Source organism: Aegilops tauschii, chromosome 7 (assembly GCF_002575655.3).
Source record: "Aegilops tauschii subsp. strangulata cultivar AL8/78 chromosome 7, Aet v6.0, whole genome shotgun sequence".
Lineage (NCBI taxonomy): Eukaryota > Viridiplantae > Streptophyta > Magnoliopsida > Poales > Poaceae > Aegilops > Aegilops tauschii.
The window spans coordinates 597,536,977-597,564,973 of NC_053041.3; the positions used below are offsets into that span (position 1 = coordinate 597,536,977).

General features: G+C 46.9%; 2 protein-coding genes across 2 annotated transcripts; both read left to right on the forward strand.

Moving 5' to 3' along the window:
* Positions 1 to 14,024: 14,024 nt before the first annotated feature.
* On the forward strand, positions 14,025 to 15,609 carry LOC123494993 (putative F-box/kelch-repeat protein At3g17280). Its single transcript, XM_045231581.1, has 2 exons — positions 14,025 to 14,571; positions 15,587 to 15,609. The coding sequence occupies exons 1-2, from the start codon at positions 14,025 to 14,027 to the stop codon at positions 15,607 to 15,609; spliced, it is 570 nt and encodes a 189-aa protein (XP_045087516.1).
* Positions 15,610 to 22,355: 6,746 nt separating this feature from the next.
* Positions 22,356 to 27,887, forward strand: LOC123494994 (putative F-box/kelch-repeat protein At3g17540). The gene has a single exon (XM_073505357.1). It carries the CDS (start codon positions 22,511 to 22,513, stop codon positions 23,705 to 23,707), a length of 1,197 nt encoding a protein of 398 aa, XP_073361458.1. The 5' UTR covers positions 22,356 to 22,510; the 3' UTR covers positions 23,708 to 27,887.
* Positions 27,888 to 27,997: the final 110 nt, after the last annotated feature.

Genomic DNA, 27,997 nt, shown 5'->3' on the forward strand with positions numbered 1-27,997 from the left:
GTCGTCGTTGTCGATATAACCCCCTCCCGATAACTTCAGCACGTGGGGGGGGGTCGATATACCCCCTCCCCGATAACATTATTTTCCCATGTATGTATGTCGTCGTTGTCGATATATATAACTCCCTCCCAGATAACTTCGACATGATGGACGGTCGATATTTATACCCCCTCTCAACCGTGATAACTTATACCACGGGAGCACCCCCCCGGCCCTCTCGCTCGACCAAAACTCTCGAGGACACCCAAACCCTAGAAAAAAACGATGTCGGTCTCCTACCCCCTCCCGCCGCGCCCCTACCCTTGAAGCGTTGCCGAGGCCACCCCAAACCCGGAATAAGCTAGGTCTACGTTTGCACTAATATATCCACCTGCTGTCATGTTCATGTAATAATTGCCGTGTTGTAATATTTGCAGAAACAATGGAGCACGGACGAGACGAGCAAGCAGAAGAGGTGTTGGGGGACATAATCTTAGCCGGAGGTGATATCTTGTCGTATCTTAAGGACAATGATGGTCTGGAAGAACAGGGTGAAGAAGCAGGCTACGGTGATCGAAGAGTGGAGGAGGAAAGACATGATTATGATGGCTCCGGTGACCCAATGCTGGTGCAAGAAGGAGCCCGTGGTGACGGCTCCGGTGACCGAACAGAGTCCGGCCAGGTAAATATATTAGTTAAGCCTGTGCTGACTAGCTAATTGACGCATTCATTGTTTTGGTATGTACACATATTAATTAACACTCGTCTTTCTTCTTTTTTCTAGCCCTCCGGATCGAGCACAACTTCGGTAAAGAGATGAGGCCCGAAGAGAAAGTTGCGCTCGGATGAAAGGTTTGAGATCACAGCAATCGCGCGCGACGGCCAACCGATTGAACCCATCCGGACAAAGGATGCATTTGCTGCTCAGTGCGGGGTTCTAGTTAGGGACAAGATCCCGATCAGCATCCACCAATGGTATAAGCCTAAGAAGGAAGACCCTGAGGTGTCTTATGTCAATGATATGCAGAAAGATGATCTTTGGACTGAGCTGAAGGCAAATTTCACCCTACCGCCAGAGGAGGATCCGGAGAAGCCAGTTAAAGAGCAATTAATCAAGTCTCATGCTCTTAAGAAGATGGCAGACCTATTCAGGAGGTGGAAGAATGAGCTGAAAATGTTTGTCGACAAAGAAGAGACACCGGAATTCATCGGCCGGTATGAGAAGATCAGAGATCACTGGCCCGCATTTGTGGCCCACAAGACATCAGAAAAGAGTAAGAAGATGTCAGCGACAAACAAGAAGAATGCTGTGAAGAAGAAGCTTCACCATCGCACGGGGTCAGGTGGCTACCTGAAAGCCCAGCCTAAGTGGGCCAAGGCTGAGAATGATCTGCTTGAAAAAGGGATCGAACCACAGACAATGAACTGGACAGACCGTTGCTGGACTTGGTTCTTCGGGGCTGGTGGAACCTTGGACCCTGTATCAGGGAGGTGCATTTGGACGAACGAGCTTTTGAGAATACCAGTCAAGAAGATTCAGCAATATATCGATGCAGCGCAGGAAGGGATGTTCGTTCCAGACAGAGAGAACGACGAGCTCACAATGGCCCTCGGGAATCCTGAGCACCCTGGACGGACACAAGGCACACCAGGCTCCGTTCCGTGGAAGGCTGGTTTTCCGGACGCAGGCGGTTACAAAAGCCAGGAGAGGAGGAAAAAAATGGAGCAGACCCAAATTCAGAAACTGCATGAAAGGGTTCAAGCGCTAGAGGAACGAGACGGCAATCGACATGCCAAAACTACCCCCGAAGCTACCCCGCCATCTCAGCGGAGAAGCTTCAGCCGGAGCATGTCTTGATGGCTCCTGCTAGCTACCCCGTGGATGCTATCACGGAGTCTCAACATTGCCACCTTATGGCGCAATGGCAGAACTTCAAAGTCAAGGCAGCTGTTGGCTCTGTTTTACCTCCTGAACCCGGCGCAACCTACCATTGCCGGCCGATTCCAGAAGGATATGCTAGGGTGATGGTGGATGAAATAACGGAGGGATTTGAGGACCTCCAGCTTGACCACCCTACCGGTGAAGGGGAGACTCGGCTGGGTTTAGCTCTGAAGACTCTGTGCCTATGGCGGAAGGAGCTCATTAACCTTCCGAACTGGACGCCTCCGGCGAGTAAGGGCACTCCGCGGCCGCCTCCTCCTCCGGCGAGTGATCAGGGCACTCAGCCTCCTTCTCCGGCGCGTGGCGGCACTCCGCCTCCTCCTCCGGCTAGTGATCAGGGCACTCAGCCTCCTTCTCCGGCGCATGGCAGCACTCCGCCTCCTTCTCCGCCTGCACCGGCGTGCCAGAGCAGCCAGCCTCCTCCTTCTCCGCCTCGTCAGCAAGGGCGGAAGAGACCCGCCGCCGCTCCGACTGCTCCGGCGCGTCGTAGTCCTTCTCCTCCGCCTCGTAAGCAAGGAAAGAAGATAGCCGCAGCCGCTCCATCTGCTCTGCCGGTGTCTAGCAGTACAGCTGCCAGAGGCGGGAGGCAATACAGATTCGGTCCTTCTCTGAAGACTCCAGAGAAGTTACCATACGAGAGGACCGAGGAGGAGAACGCGAAGATGGTGCAAGCCGAAGTGAAGAACTTCTTTGAAGGGGTGAAAGCAAAGAAATATCCACCTCCGGAGGAGAAGGTAGATCCGGTGAAAGCGAAGCACACTCTGGATGCCCTGACAAGACCACCAAAGTCTCCGCCGAAAGGCAACTATGAGCGCATTATTGCAAAGACATTTGTCGAAGCGGAGTGGTCGGGAAGTATTGTCAGTTATCAAAGGTTAAAAGAATGACGAGCTGGGAAAAAAATTGCCCAGCTCGGCGAACAAGCGAACCAATCGTGCCCCCCGCTCAAGGTGTCTAAAGACATCGTCGCTAATGATCCGAGGATGGTGGCTGGTTATAGCAATCTTGGAGATTACCTGCCCGACGATGTACATTATGAAATCATGGAGGTGGACGAACACAAATACCATTACGGGAAGCCTCTCGTCAAAGATGAAAGATCTCTAACAACGATGATGCGAAGATTACATGATTGGTACATGAAAACCTGCAGAGAGTCTGATGGGATGAATAGTTTGATGTTGAGAGTTAAACCGGAGCATGACCTCGTTGGAATTGAACTGCTGAATGTTCCATTTGAGGAGTTCTTCCAGTTTTTCAATCAAAAGGCCCTCGATAAATCAACGATCACTTGCTACTGTCTGTAAGTAGTACTACTTCTGTCATTAAGTCTCTCTATATAGGTCAGCTCTTTCATTGCATGTATTTATAATTATCCTCACTATATTATGCAGATTGAAGATCGCCGAATTGAAGAAAAGACAAATCGGTGATATTGGGTTCATTAACACAAATCTCATAGATGCATATACGGTTGAAAAACATGCCAAAGAAGCCGAGGCCAACTTGCTACGATCGTTGGTATTAAATCAAAACAAAGATATAATACTCTTTCCTTACAACTTCAAGTAAGTGTTACTGTCTTGTGCATATTCGGTTTCCCTTATTAGTCCAGGTTATAGTAATGTAATTGATGACTTATGCATGCATGCGCAGCTTCCACTATATTCTCCTAGAGATTAAGCTTGAGCAGGGAGTAGTAACAGTCTTAGACTTGAGACGAAAAGATCCCCAGGACTATGCGGACATGACTCAAATGCTCGAGAAGTAAGTTAAACCGATCATTATCCACCATATCAACAACTTTGTTCATTTCCTGATATCAAGTAATTGTTTTCTTTGTCTGGCAGGGTTTGGAGAAAATTCACCACAAAAGCTCCGGGACTGCCGAAGAAGCTGCAATTTAGACACCCGAAAGTAAGTACTATAGTAGCATGTTCCGCGCATCTCCTAGTGATTCAAGTGCTAGTTTCATCAATACCATTTAGCATGCTTGCTTATCAGTTAGATTGACCTCTATTTCTTGTAAAGTGGTTGTGGCAGGAACAAGGGAATGATTTCTGTGGATACTACGTTTGCGAGTCTATCCGCCACACGACCTGTGAGCGGGGCTACTCTGACGAACAATATGAAGTGCGTAAGCAATAATATTCACAATTTTATTTTATTACCATCATTTGTGTCGAGTTTCATTTATTCATATATATATATATGTATTGACCCCCTTCTTCAAATTAGATGTTTCGGATGCGGGATGAACTCCTAGCAGAAGATCGTATGCGAGCAATTCAAGAGGAATTGGCGGCATTCTTCCTTGACCACGTGATCGCTGAAAACGGAGAATACTATGTGGACCCTGTGTTCTTACAATTTAATTAGGAGATTATATTGTAAGAGATAATTATTGTATATATGTAGCCGGTAGTGTCAGATAGATATACGAGAACTTGTTGTTCGGCCAATCTCTCGGAGAAGGAGAGGTGGTCGATATCACTTCTCTCCGTATGCATATGTTCATGACGATCTTCTGTTTCCTTCATTTGCTTACTAGCTAGCGTGTCTAGTCCTCTCCATACGTATATAGTACGTAGCGTCGACCAAGCACGGAGATAAGAGAGGACACTTCTCTCTATTAATTAGCTAGCTAACACAATATATGAAACACCTAAATTAACCCCGCAAAACCCCCCAACCCCCCCCCCCTTTCAAAAAAAACAAAAACCCCAGCCCCTGAAATGCTGACGCGTGGATGCCTATTGGTCCCGGTTGGTGACACCAACCGGGACAAAAGGCCCTGCCTATTGGACCCCGTTGGTGGCACCAACCGGGACCAAAGGCCCCCTGCCTGGGCTGGCAGCAGCGGCCACGTGGAGGACCTTCTGTCCCGGTTCGTGTAAGAACCGGGACTAAAGGGTTAGGGCTTTAGTAACGACCCTTTAGTCCCGGTTCGAAAACCGGGACAAAAGGCCCTTACCAACCGGTGTAAAAGCCCCTTTTTCTACTAGTGCATTGATAGGGAGGCTTGGTATCATTATGCTGTTGGATCAATTGTTACCTTAGTTGCGATCTTGATCGCATTTGTTGTTGCATTTAAATTCTTTAGTTAGAGAGTTATTTGTTTGTTGCATTTAAGTCTTGTATGAACTTTATGTATGAACTTGTATTAATTTGGTCTATTCGGTGTTGTGTAATGAAGATGAGCCGACAATGGATGTACGATGACCGATGTTCTCCCGAGTTCATTAATGGCGTGCAAACTTTTCTGCTTGCGGTTGAGGCAAACAAGCGGGCGGATGGTTTTATGCCTTGTCCATGTTTAGTCTGTAAGAATGATCATAATTACTCTACGTCCAGAACCATTCACGTCCACCTGTTTAAGTCCGGTTTCATGCCCCACTATAATGTTTGGACCAAGCACGGAGAAAGAGGGGTTATGATGGAAGACAATGAAGAAGAAGAGGACGACGACAACTATCCTGGCCATGGGTTCCCTGAATACGATGATATAACAATGGGGGAAGAAGCTGAGCTGGCAATGCGGGAAGAAGCTAAAGAAGAGGCATCAGATGAGCCCGCTGATGATCTAGGTCGGGCCATTGCCGATGCAAAGAGAAACTGCGCAAGTGATTTGGAGAAGAAGAAGTTGCAGCGCATGTTAGAGGATCACAAGAAATTGTTGTACCTGAATTGCAAAGCTGACAAGAAAAAGTTGGGCACCACACTGGAATTGCTGTAATGGAAGGCAGAGAATGGTGTATCTGACAAGGGATTTGGAAAGTTGCTGGTAATGATAAAGAATATGCTTCCAAAGGACAACGAATTGCCCGAGAGTACGTACGACGCAAAGAAGGTTGTCTGCCCTCTAGGGTTAGAGGTGCAGAAGATACATGCATGCCCTAATGACTGCATCCTCTACCGCGGTGAGTACGAGGATTTGAACGCTTGCTCGGTATGCGGTGCATTGCGCTATAAGATCAGGCGCGATGACCCTGGTGATGTCGAGGGCGAGCGCCCCAGGAAGAAGATTCCTGCCAAGGTGATGTGGTATGCTCCTATAATACCACGGTTGAAACGTTTGTTCCAAAACAAAGAGCATGCCAAGGCGATGCGATGGCACAGAGAAGACCGTAAGAAAGACGGAAAGTTGAGAGTACCCGCTGACGGGTCGCAGTGGAGAAAAATTGAGAGAAAGTACGGGAAGGAGTTTGCAGATGACGCAAGGAACGTATGGTTTGGTCTAAGCACAGATGGCATTAATCCTTTTGGGGAGCAGAGCAGCAACCATAACACCTGGCCTGTGACTCTATGTTTGTATAACCTTCCTCCTTGGTTGTGCATGAAGCGGAAGTTCATTATGATGCCAGTGCTTATCCAAGGCCCTAAGAAACCCGGCAACGACATTGATGTGCACGTAAGGCCATTAGTTGAAGAACTCTTACAGCTGTGGAATGGAACAGGTGTACGTGCGTGGGATGAGCACATGGGGGAAGAATTTGACCTAAAGGCCTTGCTGTTCGTGACCATCAATGATTGGCCTGCTCTCAGTAACCTTTCAAGACAGACAAACAAGGGATACCGCGCATGCACGCACTGTTTGGATGATACCGACAGTATATATTTGGACAATTGTAGGAAGAATGTGTACCTGGGACATCGTCGATTTCTTCCGAGCAGGCATCCCGTAAGAAAGAAAGGCAAGCATTTCAAAGGTGAGGCGGATCACCGGACGAAGCCTCGCCACCGTACTGGTGCTGATGTACATGATATGGTCAAGGATTTGAAGGTAGTCTTTGGAAAGGGTCCTGGCGGACAACCTGTTCCGAATGACGCTGACGGACGCACACCCATGTGGAAGAAGAAATCTATATTTTGGGGCCTGCCCTATTGGAAAGATCTAGAGGTCCGCTCTGCAATCGACATGATGCACGTGACGAAGAATCTTTGCGTGACCCTGCTTGGCTTCTTGGGCGTGTATGGGAAGACAAAAGATACACCTGAGGCACGGGAGGACCAGCAAAATATGCATGGAAAAGACGGCATACAAGCCGAGAAGGATATGTCTACCAAGCCGAGAAAAATAAAAGATAAGGAAGCGAATGCATCATACGATGAGCCAAAGCGCCACATAGTTCTTTCTGGGAAGAGAAACATCGTGGGAGTGGATGACAAGACAGACATGTCAGAAGATTATGAAAAGTTTGATGAAATTGCTCCATTCAAAGTGAATATTGACCCGAGCATCCAGTTAAATGATGAAGATTTTCCATGGCTACGGCGCAAAGGGACATACGCGAAGAAAAAGTTTCACACCCAAAGATCTAGGATGTGATCGGCTTCACTATCATCACTTTCTTCTGTGTTTCACACCCAGGAGGGAATCTCTGTAATAGTTAGGGTAGTTATGTGTTTTGGCATTTGAAACGCGAAGAAATTTTATGTGCAAACAAATTCTTTCATGCATTTACTGATTTTTTCAGCTAAATGACCCTGAAATTGAAAAGCATTTCAAATGAACTCAGAAAAGGTTGAAAGTTGGCATGGTATCATAATTTCACCCACATAGCATGTGCAAAAAAGTAGAGAGGGTTACCGCAAAAACTGGATGCACTTCGTGTATAAAATGGACAATCTCTTTCGAAGTATCAGAGTTTCGGACGAAAACTCATCCGTTACAAAGGCATTTCATTTTTTAAATAACCTAAGCATTACCAAATTGAATATAATGATAAAACACACTAATATTAAACATAAGAAAAAAGAATCAATGAAAATCTATTTTCAAAGTTAAGTTATTCACAAACTAGTGATTCACACAAATTTCAAATAATTCAAAATGTAAACTATTCAAATTTGTAAACTACCGGCACTAATAGAAAGTTTGTAATTTTTTGAGCCTAAAGCAAAAATATTCACAAAGAAACTCTAAATACATCAAAAAACAACTCAAAAATAAATAAAACAAAAATAAATAAAGCAAAAAAAATAAGAAAATAAAAAAGCCCGCCTACTGCGCCACAGCGGCCTGCATACGACTAGAAACTCAACCTGTTGTTGGGCCAGGATGCAGGCCCGCAAAGGCCCAATAGGCCTACAGGGCAGCATAGAACATTTAGGCCCAGTACGCCTGCTTTGGAGAGGAGCTCGAGAGAGCTACCGCACTGGGGCTTATAAACCAGTGCGCTCGGCTAGCGAGGTGGGACTAAACATGATGCACCGCACCTGCGCCAGCGCACCACCTTTAGTGCCGGGTGGTGGCTCAAACCGGTATTAAAGGGAGGGTCTTTAGTACCGGTTGGAGCCACCACCCGGTACTAAAGGTGGGCGCTTCCCGCCGCTTGGCCTGGCCAAAATTGACCTTTAGTACCGGTTGGTCGCTCCAACCGGTACTAAAGGCCCATCCTATATAAGAAAACACTTCAAAAAATTTAGTTTCTCATCTGCTTCTTCTCCTCTGCCCCGTCGCCCGCCGCCCCCCGTCGCCGCCCCCGTCGCCACCCCTCGTCGACGCCCACGTCGCCGCCCCGTCCCTGTCGTCGCCGCCCCGGCCATCCTCGTCACCGCCCCGTCCCCGTCCCCGTCGTCGCCGCGCCCCGCCCCGTCGTCCCCGCCCGGCCCGTCCCCGTCCCCGTCGTCACCGCCCCGTCGCCATCCCCGTCGTCGCCGCCCGTCGCCGTCTCCGTCGCCGCCCCCCATCGCCTCGCCTCGCCGGTGAGCTCCTGCCCCGGCCGCCATGTCCACACACACACACACACACATTGTTTTTTAGTTTTTTAGTTATAGAAATTTTTTCTGTTTTTTAGTTATAGAAATATTAGAAATGTTATAGAAATGTTAGTTATATAGAAATGTTATAAATTTTTCTGTTTTTAAGTTGTAGAAATATTTATAGAAATGTTAGCAATTTTTCTGTTTTTTAGTTATAGAAATATTATAAATGTTATAGAAATGTTAGTTATATATATATAAATGTTAGAAATTTTAGAATTAGTTTTAGTTAGATGAATTAGATTAATGTCAAATTGTTAGAATTTGCATATAGAATTTTAGTTATCACAATCCAATCATTTAAAAAATGTTACTTTTTGCGGGCATATAGTATTTGTTCTCGACGATGCCCGGCCCGCATCCTCGCCGTCGACCCGTTCGCGACGACGTCCGGCCGAAGTGGACGCTCATTTTCGAACGAAACCGGCAACGCCGCCGAGGGAGAAAGTGCCTGAGGAAAAGATTGACCACTTCATTCGTATGGCTAGACCACCAGCTCCCAAGCCTGTTGACTCAGACTATGAGCGCCAAATCAGTAAGGCACATCGAGCACGACTACAGAAAGAAGCGAGCTCGAGCTCGAGCCAACAAGCAGCTGTCAAAAAATGCGGGAAAACCGTTCCCCAGCTGGGAGAACAGGCGGCACAATCGACCCCCCCCCCCCCCCCCCCGCTTGTTGTGCCAACAACACATGAGAGTACGCGCGCCCAATATTATTGTGGGCAAACCGTTTACGTTCCCGAGCTGGGCGATGTGGTAATAACCGAGGAGCATATAATGCAGGCTGAAATGCTCAACATCACTGTTGGACAACTCCTCGATATCGAGCCCATGTCTCCACTTAGAGAGGAGGAAATAAAACAGAAATATGTCCGGGGCCAACCTTTGGTCGAGCCCGAGGAGGTCAAGAACCTCCCAACGAGAATGTATGAATTGCATGATTGGTACATGAAAATTACGAAGATTTGCAATCGAGAGTCCCTCATGGTGCAAGTCGAGGAAGATCATTACTTCAATAAGAAAGCTCTATCCGTTAAGTATTCAGAACTATTTCAGTTATTCAATCAAGATGCACTCGACAAATCTATTGTCAGTTGCTATTGTCTGTAAGTGATTTCTTTCTGTAATTTAAGTCTCAAGCTAGCTCTAGTGCTCATTGATTGATCATTAATTACCTGTAATTATATATCCTAACTATATATTCTTTTATGTGGTATTATGCAGGATGAAGAAGTATGAAATGAAAAAAGCTGGACGCTATGGCATTGGGTTCATTGACCCAAATACCGTTAATGAATACACATGAAAATTGGAATGGTGTAGACAAGATGTAGAGAAAAACATGGTAGAGTTCTTGAAGTGCCTCAATAGCAATGAAGATATACTGCTTCCTTACAACTTCGAGTGAGTCACACTGTCTTGTACTACAAATTCTGTTTTTGCTTACTAGCTAGATGTTAATAAGTGTATAGGGTTTAGGGTTATAATTGATTAGTGTTATGCACATGCCCGCTTAATTTATACATGCAAACATATGCGCATGCAGCTTCCACTGGATCTTGTTAGACATTAAAGTTGACGAAAGAAAAGTTGAAGTACTGGACTCACTACTTAAAAAAGATAGTGACTACAACATCGTGAAGGGGATAGTCGACATGTTATTTCAATCATTATTAACTATATCTCGGCCTATTTAGTTCTTCATTTCCTGATATGAACTATTTTTAATAACCCCTTTATTAATTTTCTTTGCCGGCGGGCAGGGCTTGGGCAAAGTACATCAAGGTGACTCCAGGAAAATGGTGACAAAAGCTATGTTGGTATCGACCCAAAGTAAGTAATTAAGTAGTACTAGCTAGCTAGCTACCATCTCTTTAATTCTTGTTTCAATACCATTAATTAATTAACATGCTTGATTAATAATTATCTGATTAAATTCTATTCTCGTAAAGGCCCTGAAGCAGGCGCCGGGGACTGAAGTGTGTGCATACTACGTTTGCGAGAACATTCGCATGATGGCTTCCGAAAGGAGCAGATCTGATAGATAGGACTGGGTACGTTTGCCAGAACACTATTCATAAATCTTACATGATTGTCGATATCTAGTCACACAACTAATACACATGCATATTGATCTCCTTCTTAACAGTTCAAAGAGGTGCGGGACCAGCTCCTACCAACAGAGCGCATACAAGCACTTCAAGAGGAAATAGCGGGATTTTTGCTCGACCAGGTCATATATCCCAAAGGAGAATACTATTACCCGCTACCGCCCCATGAACCACTTGTCATCGTGCTCCGAAGGCACCAAGGCAACATGTAGGAGAAATTGTATATATATATATACATGTGTATGTGTGAATAATTAATGATGGTTGTGAGACATTCGATTATATATATATGATCGGTTCTACGAGAAAATCTATTTATATATATGCATAACGTGTACAATATGTAGTATCGTAAAATACCAGCAAATAAAAAAGAATTAAATGGAAAACACAAAATTAATGGAATAATAAAAATTAAAACCAAAACCCCCCCAAACATTTAGTACCGGTTGGTGCTACCAACCGGTACTAATGGTCTACCAGCACCCGGGCCTGGCTCGTGCCACGTGGTGGCACTTTAGCGCCGGTTCGTGCCGAACCGGTAGTAAAGGGGGAGGGGGGGCTTTAGTCTCCACTCTTTAGTGTCGGTTGCAGAACCGACACTAAAGGCCCTTACGAACCGGCGCTAAAGCCCGGTTCTGCACTAATGAAAAGTCAATTCTCAAATGAAGTTGTTGGTCCAACAAATGAAAATGCACATAGACACCACTCAATTTGCGTCCTCTCCGTTGTCACTAGTGCCATCGTCGACGGTGGTATCATCATCATCAATGACTTCTTTCTTGAAGTTTTCTTGCGTTCAAGTCTCGTTGCCGCGAACTCCACCGGAAGCACCTTCATTGCCATCTCCCATGCCGGTCATATTGCCACCGAAGCCATCTCCCATGTCACTCATCATGTTGCCACCGAAGCCACCTCCCATGCCACTTATCATGTTGCCGCTGAAGCCACCTCCCATGCCGGTCATGTTGCCGCCAAAGCCACCTCCCATGCCAGTCATGTTGCCGCTGAAGCCACTTTCCATTCCACCTCTCATTCCTCCAAAGCCACCATCCATGTTGCCACCAAAGCCACCTCCCATGTGTCCACCAAATGCACCTTTCATGGAACCACCCATCATGTTCATGTACCCTCCCATTCCACTTCCCATTCCTCCTCCCATGCCAACTTCCATTCCTCCCATGGGACCTCCCATTCCTTCTCCCATCAGGCTTCTCATGAGCATTTCATCGCGACAAAGTTCGACATACACCTTTGCCTTGGCATCAAGAGTGGATGTGCCCATGAACATAAACTTGAGTGCCTTCTCCTCGATTATCTTCATCTTCTCGGCCGCCGCTTTTCTCTCCTCAAGCTCAACCTTTCTCTCCTCGGCCGCCGCCCTCCGTCGCTCGGCTTCACTCCTCTCCTCAATTTCTTTGAGCTTCAACAATTTTTTTCTTCTGCATACTCTTTCCTCGCCATGACAACGGCATCAAATCCATCCTTCATATCATTGTCTCCGACCTTGGGCCCCTTCACTTTATTAGTTCCATCAGGCCTATATGATTTAGTCGCCAAGTGATGAGTGGGGCTCCTTCTCTCCTCACCCGGGGCATCATCTTCATCCTCCACCACCACACTTTTCTTCTTCGAAGCATCAAAAACTTCTCATGAAAGCTTCATCATCATTTGAATAATCATCATTTGTCACATTTGTGGCGCGCATGAAAGCTTCATCATCGAGACTACAAATGGACGTATACACAATCAACTACACATTCCATTGGAATCGACAATTGGAACAACAAAGAAATGCACAAGATTTTTTTACCTTTGCGACATATAATCGAACATGGATGCGGTTGTCGTCAGCGTGGACACATCTTCCTCCATGGCCGCCGGCGGCGGAGGAGGAGGTGGATGAGGAGCACCGTGGCCGGATGAGGATGGCATGGTCGCCGGCGGCTATGAATCGCCCGCCAAAGCCGCGTCCGGCTTTGAGATTTTTGCCGGCCGACCATGGTTCCCGCCGGGTTGCGGCCCCGCGTCGCCGGCCGCCTGACGCCTCCACCGCAAAGCTTGGCGGCCCCTTTCTTCTTTGCAGCCTCCGGCGCGAGGGCGACCGGCCGGGATGGGGCAAATTGGCGCGGCGGCGGCAAGGAGGCGGAGGCGGCCGCATTGGGGATAGTTGTCGCGGAGGCGGCGGCCGTGGCGAGGTGGGTCAGGGCACCGGCGGCGGAGTCAGAGAAGGCGGCGGGGTCATCGGCGTCGGCGGGCGGGCGAGAGTCGGGCGGCGGCTGGTCGTGCGGAAGGGGAAAGAAGTGGTAGTTGGGTGTTTGGCGGGCGGACGCGTTTTTACATCTCCTGTAGGTGGAGATACAAATTTGCACTGCAAGGTGTTGTAGTTTATATCTCCGGCCGGGAGGTGGAGATGTAATATTTTGGCATCTACGCCATCTGTTGGAGCAGCGTTTTGGGGCCTTGGAGATGCAAAAGGTTGTTATTTTTACATCTACATCTTATATTGGAGATGCTCCTATCTAGTGTAGTTTTGTTTAATGGAAAATGAAAAAAACAGATTTAGGAGAAAAAAGAGTTGACGAGGCAGCTTCACCTGAAAACGGCCATCCCATCAAAAACTGGCTATCCCCTTCTCCGAGTCGGCAAATTTGACAAATTTAACCTATAGACGAAATCAAATCACAGAATGAACTATCCGTGAAACTATTTCACGCGGCTGACCTTTTTGTGTGACGCCCGACACGAAGGCGCCACACTACACTGTGCAACGCCTCACAGATAGGCGCTACACGGCCAGCGTCGCACCCGTGTGATCAGAAAATTACTAAGTCAGTGTGCAACGCCTGAGAGCTAGGCGCCACACTACTAGCTCCTAGGCGTTGCACTAGTGCAGCGCCTAGCTCCCAGGCGTTGCACTAGTGCAGCGCCTGAGAGCTAGGCGCCATGGGTCAGCTGCGAAATAATTTTACGGACAGTTCATTCTGTGATTTGATTTCGTCTATAGGTCAAATTTGTCATGAGAGCTAGGCGCCATGGGTCAGCCGCGAAATAATTTTACGGACAGTTCATTCTGTGATTTGATTTCGTCTATAGGTCAAATTTGTCAAATTTGCCCTCCGAGTCCCCAATCCTGAAGGCACCCAGCCGCCGCCGCCGCAACCCTACCAATTCCAGCCGCCACCCCTTCGGAGAACCATAGCCAGCGCTCGCGGCGGACACACGGCATGGCGGAGCCGATGTCCAGACTCACCAACGACCTAATCGCGGAGATCCTGTCTCGCGTGCCCTACAAATCACTCTGCATCTGCAAGTGCGTCTGCCCGGCCTGGCGCGGCATCATCGCCGACCCCGCCAACCGGAACAAGATGGCGCAGACCCTGGCCGGCTTCTTCTACCGCATCAACGACGAAGCCACGGCCGAGCCCCGCGGCTTCGACGGCGTCAAGTACGCGGATGTGTCTGCCTTCCCGTGGTCGCGCCTTCCACTGCCGCCTGACAGCGTGGACTCTTTCCTCTCCCTCGAGGATTCATGCGATGGATTGTTTCTTATCAGCATTCACATGGGCGCCCTTGCTGGAAATTTTCGCTACATGGTCTCCAATCCAGCTACCAGTGAGTACGCTCTGCTGCCTCACTCTGGCTACGCCGGCGACTGCTGTCGGCCTTACCTAGGTTTCGACAGTGATGTGTCCACTCAAGAGTTCCATGTGTTCCAGTTTGAACTGGAAAAATGGGTTGCGAGTGGAGTGAAGATCTACTCTTCAAAAACTGGTGCGTGGGTGTCAATGAAAATCCAATGGGGCATCCAAGTTGGCTTTTGCTGGCGTCAGCCGGGAGTTTTCCATAAGGGGTGTCTGCACTTGCTCGTACGTCAGCTTGGGTTGGCAAAAAAGAAGTTTGTGTTAGCAATAGTTGATGCAGAAGGGCTAAAATGGAGAATCATCCCGCTGCAAGATCTGCTGATCCGAGTTTCTCGGGTTTTGTCGGAAAGTCTGCCGGACACCTATTTTATATCGACACCGACGGTATTGAAGGACACAGCTTCAAAGCATTTTCGACTATATTAGTTCATGTTCTTGGTGTTGAGATTTATCAGCGGGATGTTACTGATCTAGATGACAAATGCATGCATTGGAAATTGTTGCACAAGCCTTCAGTTGTAGTGGATCCAAAGAGGATGTTTCTGCTCGGCTTCGACCTCCAAGTCATTGGAGTACACCCACATGCTAATATAATCTTCTTTGTAACTCATCAGAACAATGAACTGATTGCGTACGATCTGGATCATCAGAACAGCACAGTTGTATGTCACATTGAGCCTAACTACCAGAGGTTTAGTCCTTTTTTCTCATATGTGCCATTGTTGTCCCGCCTACCACTGCATGGAGGAATAAGACCGGCAACTCCAAATTGATGGATGTTCTGCTGATTAACTGTTGAGCAGTCATCGGTAAGGTGCCCCTTTGCGTTCTTAAGAGTAATCTTTCTTCACAAAGATTCAAATAGAGATATTGTTGTTTTGGAAAATGCCAACTTCAGTTTTCAGTTTGATCCGTGCTCTTTTTCATATATAGCACCGTCTCTGGTTGCATGCTTCCCTTATGGACGTGTTGGCATGGGTTGCAGTATGTTGACTATATCTTTTGATGTGCAACAAGTAGAGTTGTATGAGACACATTAGTGTTTCCTCTTTTGATTTTTGTGACGTTTTACTTGTTTAGCTAAGCAAAAATTGTTTATGTTCTGCTATTTGCGCATAGAATCTGCATTGCTCGGTTCTATCTAGGTGTTGGCACTGCTAAGATTTAATTGGTCTCTTGTTTTTCCTGGTTTCATGCATATGTAAAGTTTGCATACGTGTGCAGCTAGCATTTAATGTTATTATGATAGTTCAGATGGTTGAGAAATGTATGGTGATGACACGTCATCCTAGCTTGTTTATATTCAGTGTCAGAAAATTATCATATTCTCCTAATGGGACTTGAATTTCTTTTTGCTCTTTTTTCTTGTAAGTGCTCCAAGTTGAAACTATGAGACCAAAGTATCTAGTTTCGTTTTCCCTGTCCTGTTTAGAACTTTCGATTTAGTCGGTGTGTGATCAAGTGCTGGAGCGGGCCAGGCACCCCTAATGCCAACAATTATGTTTCTTCCATGAGAGGCACTTTTATCTTCTTCTATGAGAGACAGTAATGTCGTTTCTTTACCCTCCCCCCCATGCCCAATTCTGTGTGATGACCTTCGTAGTTATATTTCACTATAGTTCATAAACCATCTAAGTAACTATGTTCCAATTCCAACAGCTTCAGATGAAGGTGCATCCCTGATTTGTAGCTATTAACTCATCACGAACAAACGGAACTGAAAACCTTAGCCCTCATCTGTGGGATCTTCGTCTCTCTCTGAACCTGATTGCTTTTTCTAGCATCTTTTCAAGATTCTGTGTCAAAATCAAAGGTAGTTGCCTTGCCTCTACCAGTACCAAACAGATAGTGTAATTGCAGTATGAGTAGAGTTAAGAATTTCACGGACATGTTTACAGAATAGTGATAGTTTTTTCCAGTAGATAAGCATGTCAGGGATAGTCTGAGCCGGTGCTTGTTAAGGTTAGCACTTAACACATGCATTTTAGCTAGAATTAATGTAATTGTATTGATGTTTAGGCTTTCACTTTATACAACCTTTTGTTGCTTTAACCTATTTCCTTTCACACTCCCTGCTTATTTCCTGGCTTCCTACTTTTGTTGGATTGATTGGTTATCTACTGCTTTCCGCAGGCAACTCCCATTGTCAGTGTGTACTCCACTGAATAATGTGAAATATATTGCCTGCTAAAACCTTGCATACCCATTGTGCTGCTCTTCTCCCTCTTGCTAGTAACGACCTACAGTTAGATCATTACTCCTTGGACAGAATTTTGTTAGCTCTGCACTAGTCCTTTATAAATATGGTTACCACTGTTCATGTGAAGTTCTTAAAAGTCTTCTGTAGAGTCAACTTTTCAGTAAGATATACTCCCTCCGTTCCTAAATACTTGTCTTTCTAGGCATTTCAACAAGTGACTACATACGGAATAAAATGAGTGAATCTACACTCTAAAATATGTCTACATACATCCGTATGTGATATTTATTTGAAATGCCTAGAAAGACAAGTATTTAGGAACGGAGGGAGTATGTACTAATTTGGAGAATCTTTGCTGTTTTTGTGTAACCATCTGTCTTACGAGGAGGCGACAAGAAGCAGTCTTTCTTTTATCGTGTGTTGGTACTCTATTCTGCAAATTCAAATAAACTGTGGTTCAGTCACATGAAACCTCAGATTTGATGTTAGCAACTTTTTCAGAGATCAGATGGGTATTTTTTTAGAGAAGGAGGATCACCCAAAGCCTCTACACCTGAGTGATGCATGCAGCCATTTTATTAATCATTCACAAAAGACCTTACAAAAAAATACAACAGTAAGTCTAAAACCACACCGTCTAGGCGACAACTGCCGCTACTCCTATCCAGGTGATGAAGGGATGTTGATAGTCCGGGCCTAATACCACAGACATCGCAGCCAAACCTAACATCTAAGACCCGAGGCCCCAACCAAGCCACATGTCCGGTATGGGGCACACACCGGTTCGACGCGCTCTTAGAGGCCGCCGCCGCCAACTGTCGCTACTCCATCTTCAGAGCTGTACCGACGCATCATCCTTGCCCGATCTAACTGCCGTCAGCGCCACCACGACGCCCAATGGCACCACCACCCTACGCGCGAACTGCTGAGCACGTCGCGGTCGTCGCCGGTACACCTCAGCACCATGCCGCCAAGTACCACCAGCCGACACAGCTTGAAGTCTCTGAGAGATCCGTCGTGCGTAGCACCTGCCGACTAGGTATGACAAAGCGTAGCACCTGTCGGCCAGGCATGACTTCACATCTTCACCGAAGCTCCGTGCAAGACGAAGCCGCTCCACCTCCTGCCTCTGACTACCAGCACTGCTCCACAAACGATGCTCCCAAGAGAGAAACGCCACCATAGTGCCGCCATTGTCCGATCTGGAAGACCAGATCCTAGGGTTTCCCCCAGAGCAGTACGAGTGGGTCGACATAAGTCACACGATGATGCCCTCATCAAGGTAATGACGTAGAACGCCGCCATCGCCCGCCGCCGGCTCTGTTTTCACCGGCAACTATGTCTCACCGACTCGCAGCCAGTACTGCATCACGGATCTGGAGATCCGAACACCCAGCCTCAGGCCGACCACCTCTGACGGAAGAGATGACCACCACCGCCGGTCGCATCGGTCAGAACAGATCTGGTCGGAGGTGCCACCGACGAGGCCACCAGGCCCCCCACGCCGCCGCCGCCGATTTGAAGGCGGTATGCACGACACCGCAGCCTAGCTGGCCGTCGCCGCCACCGGCCGAAAAGGCCAGCCGCTGCACCCGCAACCCATGTCGCCGTCCATGGTTGGGCCGCCTGCCGCACCTAGCCACCGCCGTCCGAGGACGGGCCGGCCGCCCGCCACCTGCCGCAGCCATCCGCCGCGCCGCAGAACCCAGATCAGCCGCGCCGCCACACGCCAAGGATCCCGCCCCAACCCGGAGACGCGTGAGAGAGGAGATCCCCGCCACCGCCATGGGCCCCCGGGCTTAGCCCGGCGGCGGCAAAGGAAGAGGAGGAGGGAGTTCGCGGCAGCGGCGGCTAGGTTTCTTGGCTCCGCCCGAGTCGCCCTAGGGGGTGAAGCGGACACTATGTAGTGTGCTGTTTTTAGCATGTGTGCTTCTGCCTGTACCCACCCCTCCAGGCAACAGCCTTGAGGGTGTGTCTTTGTATCGCAGGTTTGGTTATCGTTGCCGGCTTCTATCAGTTTTCTTAGCAACTTTTCTGTTAGTTCCGTAGGATAGTTTGTTTTGCTTTTCCAAAGGGCATCTAGACCGGGCAAAAAGTGAGCCCCTAAATCCAAGGAGTGGCCGGTCATTCCTCAAGTATCCGCGTCCACAACAATCTCCCTCCTAGCAAATCCTCAAATCCATACAATATCATGCAGATTCTTAGACCATGAAAACTTCTGATCTATTCATCTTCAATCATGGCAGTACAACGAACACCAGAAATAAAAGATTTACATCCAGATTCTTAGACCATTAGCGACGATTACAAACACTGAAGCGAGCGAAGGCGTGCCGCCGTCATCGCCCCTCCCTCGCCGGAGCTGTGCAAAACTTGTTGTAGTAGACCGTCGGAAAGTCTCGTGCTAAGGCCCCATAGGACCAGCGTACCAGAACAGCAATCGCCGCTGATGAAGTGTAGCGTAGATCGGAAGAATCCAACCTGGAAACAGACGAACGGAGACGAACGACAACCAAATCCGAGCAGATCCGATCTGTCGGAGACACACCTCCACACGCCCATCGAGGATGCTAGGCACACCACCGGGATCATGCAACATACATTAAACATACATGCTATCGGACATCAAAATTTGACATGTTCTACTGCTGCCCTTGCCCTTGTTGTCTTTATCGTGGAAGCAGTGGTTCAAGATGTAATATGGATTGAGCCAGATCTACTCACTCCCGGAGTTGTCTGGTTTGTCACCCTCCTCCTCTTTGGGAAAGGGGAGGGGGGGGGGGGTCCGACGAGGGCAAGAACCGCCGAGGTCTCCTCCTTTACGAGGGCATGCGCTATCCAGGCTTGCCACTTCGTGAGGATAAAGGCATAGTCACCCTCCTCTTTGGGGGGGGGGGGGGGGGGGTAGTCGACGAGGGCACATGATGTCCTGGCTTGCCACTCCGCGAGGATAAAAACATAGTCACCCTCCTCCTCTTTGGGGGAGGGCAGTCCGACGAGGGCAAGAACCACCAGGGTTTCCTCCTTTACAAGAGGGCAGGGGTTGCGCCGTCGGCCTGAGCCATCCGATTGGGCGCGACGATACCTCTAGCCGACGCTCGCCATCTCTGGCTCTACCGCGGTCACGAGCCTCAAGCCGTCGGTGTGTGTCGGATCTAAGCGCCCCTTGTGCGGATGCAATGAATTCCCGTCGGAGCGACTCCAACTATAGAGTTGGGTTTCTCCCGGGACTAGCGAAGCGCCTGTCGAATGGCTAGCTCGTCCTCGTCCTCGCATGGGACGAGGTCCAAGTCGATGAATTCGAAGTTGTCGGACATGATATCCACTGCCCGTCATGCCGTAGAAGGTCAGAGATCGTCGCTTGGATTCTGTTTTGTGCTTGCCGTCGTGCCCTATCTCTATTCTCTACCTTGATGCTTTGTCCAAAACCGACTTACACGGATCAGAATTTCAGGAAACTGATGAATACCAAATGTGAGAAATTTAATAAGAAATCAAAATATATACACAACTTTCTATGGGGATCTCCTATAGGGCGCATAAGGCGCTGGGAACGGAGCGAGCACGCACCCCCCGCTCACCCTTCGCACCGAAATGGGCCGGCCCATCTGCGGGTCGGACGCTGCCTGTCTTTTTCTTTTCCTTTTATTTTTTTCTTATTCTCAATAATTTCGGGTATCAAAAAGTTTTAAATTTCAGAAAAAGTTGCTAATTTTGAATAAACAATTATGATCCCAAAAAAGTATTCATGATTTCAAAAAATTGTTTGGGAATTCAAAAACTGTTCATGAAGTTGTAAAAAAATGGTCATGAATTTAAAAATGTTCGTGAAAAATGTTCACGAATTTGTAAAGATGTTCATGATTTCAAAAAATTATTATTAAATTAATGAAATGTCCATGATTCAAAAAAAATGTTCATGATTTCAAAAAATGTTCTCGAATTCAATAACATGTTCATGATTTAAGAGAATGTTAACAAATTTCTAAAAATGTTCAACATATCAAAAAAATGTTCACGATATCAAAATAATGCTCGTGAGTTTTAGAAAATGTTCACAATTTCGAAAAAATGTTCATGAATGCTAAAACTTTCAGATAAAATGTTCACGAATTTAGAAAAATGTTCATGATTTAGAAACAAATCACGGTTTTGAAAAAATGTTCGTGAGTTTTAAAAAATGTTCACGGTTTGAAAGAAATGTTCATGATTAAATAGAAATCTTCACGAATTTGCAAAATCAAAATCTCAATTTTTTTAAAATCATGTGTTTAAAAAATGTTCATCACTAATAAAGAGAACGAATTTAAAAGATCTTTGCAAATTAAAAAACAAGAATAAAAATGATAACATAAAAATAAAAGAAAACAGAAAGATGATCAAAAAAGAAAAAGAACAAATCGAGAAAAGGAAAAGAAAGAAAAAACTGAAAGAAAAAATAAAACAAAAACTGAAAACCCGGTTCAGGGAAGGTTCTAGAACCTTCCCAAAACCGGTTGGGGTGAAACCACCGAATCGGCCGGCCCATAGAAACAACAATGCGCGAGGGGGTACACGCTATGTCGGTTGGCATCGACCTACGCGCTATATAGGAAGTACCAAATGTGGCGCCCCTACGTGCCCGGCGGGCCGGCCCGATTAGCACCTCGGTCGTGCTTGGGCCGCACGCTGCAGTACTCGGGCAGGCATGGCACGACCTGTCTAATAATCGTGCCCCTGCGGGGCGTGCTGTGCCAGGCACAATTATAATGGGCCGGTCCGTGCTGGCCCGTTTGACCAGCTCTGACACTACCTACCCCGCCCCATCACCACCTCATTCCCCACTCGGAGTACCCAGTCCTAAAGGCACCCCGCCGCCGCCGGCGGCCATCGAGGTTTCCTCCTTTACAAGAGGGCATCCTCGGTTTAACACGGTGTGTGACTCGGCCTCCGCCGAATGTCGTGCCTTCTCCCTTCCATGGGGGCATGTAGGTCCTCTACTATCCGTGTTCGTGTCGTTTGGTGGCATTGACCTCAGACTCTGAGCCTGAAGTCGCAGGAGACGAGGCTCCACCGAAGGGGTTGTGTCGTCGGCCCGGGCCATCCAATTGGGCGCGTCGATATCTCTGGCTGTACTGCCGTCACGAGCCTCAAGCCGTCGGTGTGCGTCGGATCTAAGCGCCACTTGTGCGGATGCAATGAATTCCCGTCGGAGCAACTCCAACTATAGAGCTAGGTTTCCTCTCGAGACCGGCGAAGCGCCTGTTGAATGGCTAGCTCCTCCTCGTCCCCGCATGGGACGAGGTCCAAGTCGATGAATTCAAAGTTGTCAGACATGAGATCCACTGCCCGTCATGCTGTAGAAGGCTGGAGATCGTCTCTTGGACTCTGTGATGTGCTTGCCGCCATGCCCTATCTCTATTATCTACCTTGATGCTTTGTCCAAAACCGACTTACACGTATTAGAATTTCTGGCAACCGATGAATACCAAATGTGAAAATTTTAATAAGAAATCGAAATATATACACAACTTTGTATGGGAAGTACCGAATGTGGCGCCCCCACTATCCATCCAAAGCTGGCCAAACGGGCCGTGCCTGGCATGCCGGCCTCGGTCGTGCCTGGGCTGCAGCACTCGGGCCGGCACTGCACGGCCCGTCTAATAATCGTGCCAGGCACACAATTACGACGAGCCGGGCCGTGCTGGCCCGTTTGACCAGCCCCGCCCCGCCCCATCACCACCACCTCATTCCCCACTCCGAGCCCCCAATCCTGAAGGCACCCCCCGCCGCCGCCGCCGCCGCCGGCCATCTCCCGCCGCAACCCTACCAATTCCAGCCGCCATTCCTTACCAAGAAACGTAGCCAGCGCTCGCCCCGTACACACGGCATGGAGGAGCCGATGTCCACGCTCACCCACGACCTAATCGCGGAGATCCTCTGTCGCGTGCCCTACAAATCGCTCTGCATCTGCAAGTGCGTGTGCCCGGCCTGGCGCGGCATCATCGCCGACCCCGCGCACCGGAAGAAGATGGCGCAGACCCTGGCCGGCTTCCTCTACCGCATCACGGCCGATTCCGCCGAGCCCCGCGGCCACGCCGTCAACTACGCCGACCTGTCCGCCTTCCCTTGGGCGAGCGTCGCCGAGACCTACCCGCTCCTGCCGCTGCCGCCCGACAGCACGGACTGCTTCGTCTCTCTTGAGGATTCATGCGATGGATTGTTTCTCACAAGCATCCGCACGGGCACCCCTGCTGCTGCTGGAACATCTCGCTACATGGTCTCCAATCCAGCTACCGGTGAGTATATTGTGCTGCCTCACTCTGGCTACGCGGGCGACTGCTGTCGCGCTTACCTGGGTTTCGACAGTGGCGTGTCCACTCAAGAGTTTCATCTGTTCGAATTTGTGCTGGAACAATCCCAATCCCTGGTTGTGCGACGAGTGAACATTTACTCTTCAAAATCTGGTGTGTGGGTATCAATGAAAAGCCAATGGGACAGCGAAGTTAGCCTGTGCTGGGGTCAACCAGGTGTTTTCCATAAGGGGTGTCTGCACTTGCTCATACGTCAGCGTGGGTTGGCAATAGTTGATGCACAAGGGCTAAGATGGAGAATCATTCCACTGCCAATATCAGTTGATCCGAGTTTCGCGGGTTTCATCGGAAAGTCTGCAGGACAGCTATTTTATATCGACTCCGACGATACGGAAGGATATGACTCGAACACATTTTCGACCATATCAGTTTACGTTCTTGGTGCTGAGATCTATCAGTGGGATGGGACTCACCTGGATGACAAATGCATGCATTGGAAATTGTTGCGCAAGCTTTCAAATGTAGCTCCAAATGTGATGTTTCAGCTCGGCTTCGACCTTGAAGTCATTGGAGTACATCCACATGCCAACATAATATTCTTTATAGCTCATTGGAACAATGAACTGATTGCATACGATCTGGATCATCATGAGAGCACAGTTGTATATCATGTTGAGCCTAACTACCAGAAGTTTAGGCCTTTTTTCTCTTATGTGCCCTTGTTTTCCCGTCTACCACTGGATGGAGGAATACGGTTGGCAACTCCAAATTGATGAAAGTTCTGCTGATTAGAAGTTGGGCAGTCATCAGTGAGGTGCTCTGTTGTGAGAGTATTCTTCACAAAGATTTTCGAATAGAGATGTTGTTGTTTTTTAAAACACCAACTTCAGTTTTCAGTTTGATCTGTAGTTCTGTACTCATTTTCATATCTAGGTCTGTCTCTTGCTGCATGTTGGTACGAGTTGTAGTATGTTGACTATGCCATTTCATGTGCAACAAGTAGAGCTGTATGAGACTTTAGTGTGTTCTATTTTGACATGTACCTGGTATCTCTATTAGAATATTATGTTCTGCTATGAAAAAGGCATAATCTGATATGTGCACACATAATCTGCAGTGGTCGGTTCTATCTAGGTGTTTGCATTGCTAAGATTTACTTGGTCTTTTTTTTTGCTTTGATGTTAGATTCATAGAAGTTTTCAGAGATGAGCAGCATATATGTGATCATGCTATCTTAAAGGGCTGAGAAAATGTCAAATGTTGATGATTCATAATTCTAGCTGGTTTATCAGAAAGTGATCATAATCTTCTAATGGGACTTGAACAATTTCTTGCTCTTTTTTTCTTCTAATGGCTCCAAATTGAAACTATGACTAGAGTTCTAGTTTCGTTTCGTTTTCCCTGCCCTCATTACTCCATTAGAACTTTCAGTTTAGTTGGTTTGTGATCAATTGGTGGAGTGGGCTCCGGGCTAGCCCCCCTCCTGACGCCGCGACAATTATGTTTCTATACCTTCCTCTGTAATTAACTATGTTCCAGTTCCGACAGTTTCACTCATCACCAACCAACGAAATTGAAAACCATCTGTGGGATCTTCGTTTCTCTCCAGACCTGATTGCTTTTTGTATTAAGTTTTCAAGATTCTGTGCGCAAAATCAAAAGTCCTAGTCCTGCTTTTTTGGGCTTGCCTTGCCTCTACCAGTGTCTGTAGTCTACTGATCACTCAGTTGTAGAGTAAAACTAACCATTTTAGGGACGTAGCTAGCAGAACAATGATAGAATTTTTTTTCCAGTAGATAAGCATGTCAGGGATACTATGAAACTTTTTGATCCAGTGCTTGTTAAGTTTAGCACTTAGTACATGCATTTTTAGCTAGAGTTAATGTAATTGTATTGATGTTTAAGCTATCACTTTGTAGACCTTTTGTTGGTCTAACCTATGTCCTTTCATACTCACTGCTTCTGTCCTGGCCTCCTGCCTTTATTAATTAAGGTTGGACTACTTTTGTTGCATCGATTGGTTATATACTGCTCTTCGCATGTAACTTCTATTGTCAATGTGTGTTCCGCTGAATAATGTGAAGCATATCACCTACTAAAACCTTGCATACCCATTGAACTGTTCTACTATCTCTTACTAGTAATTACCTACGGTTATATCCTTACTCCTTGACATAATTTTGTTAGCTCTACACCACTTGCTGGTAGGTCAGTTTGGGTTGGCAATAGTTGATGCAGAAGGGCTAAGATGGAGAATCATCCCGCTACCAGTTGTAGAAAGTGTTAATCCGTGTTTCTCCGGATTCATTGGAAAGTCTGCCGGACAGCTAATTTATATCGACTGTGGTGGTATTGAAGGACACGGCTCTAATGCATTGTCGACTATATCAGTTTACGTTCTTGGTGCTGAGATATGTCAGTGGGATGTGACTCACCTGGATGACAAGTGCATGCGTTGGAATTTCTTGCACAAGCTTTCAAATGTAGCTCCAAAGAAGATGTTTCGGCTTGGTTTCGACCTCGAAGTCGTTGCAGTACACCCACATGCCAATATAATCTTCTTTGTAGCTCATTGGAAGAATGAACTGGTTGCATATGATCTGGATCGTCATGAAACCACAACTGTGTATCACATTGATCCGAACTACCGGCAGTTTATGAACTTTTTTCCATATGTTCCATTGTCGTCCCGCGTACCACTGGATGGAGGAATACGGTTGGCAACTCCAAATCAATGAATGTTCTGCTCATTAAAAGTTGGGCAGTCAGCGGTGAGGTGCTCCGTTGTGTTCTCAAGAGTAATATTTACAGAGATTCAAATACAGATGATATTGTTTTGGAAAATGCCAACTTCAGTTTTCAGTTCAGTTGGAAAATGCCAGCTTCAGTTTTCAGTTCAGTTGGAAAATGCCAACAAGTAGAGCTGCATGAGATACCTTAGTTTGTTCTATTTTGACATGTACTACCTTGTATCTCTATTAGAATCTTATGTTCTGATATGAAAAGGCATAGTCTGATATGTGCACATTCAATCTGCATTGGTTGGTTCTATCTTGGTGTTTGCATTACTAAGATTTACTTGCTGTTTTTTTTGGGGTGGGGGGGGGGGGGTGATGTTAGATGCATAGAAGTTTGTATATGTGGGAAGCATGTATTGTGATCACGCTATCTCAAAAGGCTGAGAAATGTCAATGTTGATGATCTGTAATCCTAGCTGGTTTATATCTGTATCACAAAATGATCAAAATCTCCTAATAGGACTTGGAACCGTTTCTTGCTCCTTTTCCTTCTTCTTCTAATGGCTCCAAATTAAAACCATGACCAGAGTATGTAGTTATGTTTTCCCTGTCCTCTTTCGATCTTTCAATTTAGTTGGTGTGTGATATGATTCCACTATGAGAGGCACTAATATCTTCCCCCTGGAATTAACTAGTATGTTCCAGTTCCAACAGTTTGAGATGAAAGTGTATCCCTGATTTAAAGCTTTTCACTATTCACCAACCAATAAACTAAATATTTTAGCCCTCACCTATGGAATCTTCGTCTATATCTGAACCTGAGTGTTTTTTCTAGCAGTTTTCAAGATTCTATGTGCAAAATGAAAGGTCCTAGTCCATTTTTCTTGGGCTAACCAGAGTATTTGCCTTGTCTCTACCAGTATCAAAACAGATAGTGTAATTTGCACTATGCTGATCACTCAGATGTGGAGTAGAATTAATCATTTCAGGGACATGTTTAGTACAATTATAGAATTGTTTTTTCCAGTAGATAAGCATGTCAATGTGTATTCCGCTGAATAATGTGAAGCATATTGGCTGCTAATCCTTGCATGCCCATTGAACTGTTCTATTCCCTCTAGTAATTATCTACGGTTATATCCTCACCCGGACAGAATTTAGAGAATCATTACCTGTTCTTCTGTAGCCATCTCTGCCTTACTGTGAGGCAGCAAGAAGCAGTCTTCTTTATGTTGGGTTCTTACTCTGTTTTGCAGACTCAAATAAGCAGCGTATCAGTCACACGAAACCTCAGATTTGATGCAGAACTCATTGGTTGGCTGTCCAAAGCCGTGGGGTTAGTTTGCTTAGTATACTCACTACATAGTTTTTAGCTTTCTCTGTTGTCCTTTTCTTGCCTTTTTTCTGTACAGTTCGAATGTCTGATACCTATCTGTTTTTTCTAATTATTTGTTATTACCGCAGTGCAGCGATTTTAGACTGATCTAAGCCCAGATTATGCTGTGGAAGACAGATTCATCAGAGGTTGCCTGATCTCAGCCTAATCTTCTACCCCTTTCAAGCACAGTTAATGTTCGGATGCCAGTTCTTCAAGACAAGGCGGATGCATCGACCAAGCATCCATCAGTTCACTTCCATCAGCAGGCTACGTTAGCACGGCGACTTCGTTGAGATTGTTGGATGGGTACCTGTAGACTACGATGCCCAAGAAACAATGGGTAAACTCAAAGTCTGTATAATGTTGGTGAAATTTGGGGACATGAATAAACTTAAGCAAGGCGAGCCTGCCAGGCAGCGGATGGGTGGGGCTTCTTTGTGAGGCTTGAGCCGCTGGCTGCAGATGACTATCACCCCGCAGCAGCTACGCAGGAAACACTGGATGGACCGCACCATGCCGAGGCAGAGCAAGATGAGAGTTGCAGCCTCTCGTTCTGGCTACATCGCAGATTCAGAGAAATATTTGCTGGCTCATTCATATGACACCTCATATTTGGCAATAGTGACAACTTTAGAAAGACCTGTTGGTGACCACACTGAATAGCTGCCATCTGATCCACGGCGTTCTTCGTGGCGAACACCGCAGCGCCGAACACAAGTCAGGTTTGGAGACCCTGTGTGCCTATGAGCTGCAGATGCCTGCGAGTCAGGTTTGGATAAATATTCAAACATGATATTTGAGAATAGGAGATTAAATTGAAGAAATCATTGTTAACAATGGCAAAAGCAACATGTGGGCATGGGTCAAAACAAGGGATATTTACTTTGACATTCTAAAAACTTGTGATGTATCTTGAGTCCAAACTGTAACGACTCTCATGTTTAATG

Coding starts and splice junctions, on each gene's coding strand:
- LOC123494993 (XM_045231581.1), top strand. CDS start 14,025: ATGGCGGAGCCGATGTCCAGACTCACCAACGACCTAATCGCGGAGATC. Junction 14,572..15,586: donor GATCTACTCTTCAAAAACTG/GTGCGTGGGTGT, acceptor GGTTCTATCTAG/GTGTTGGCACTGCTAAGATT.
- LOC123494994 (XM_073505357.1), top strand. CDS start 22,511: ATGGAGGAGCCGATGTCCACGCTCACCCACGACCTAATCGCGGAGATC.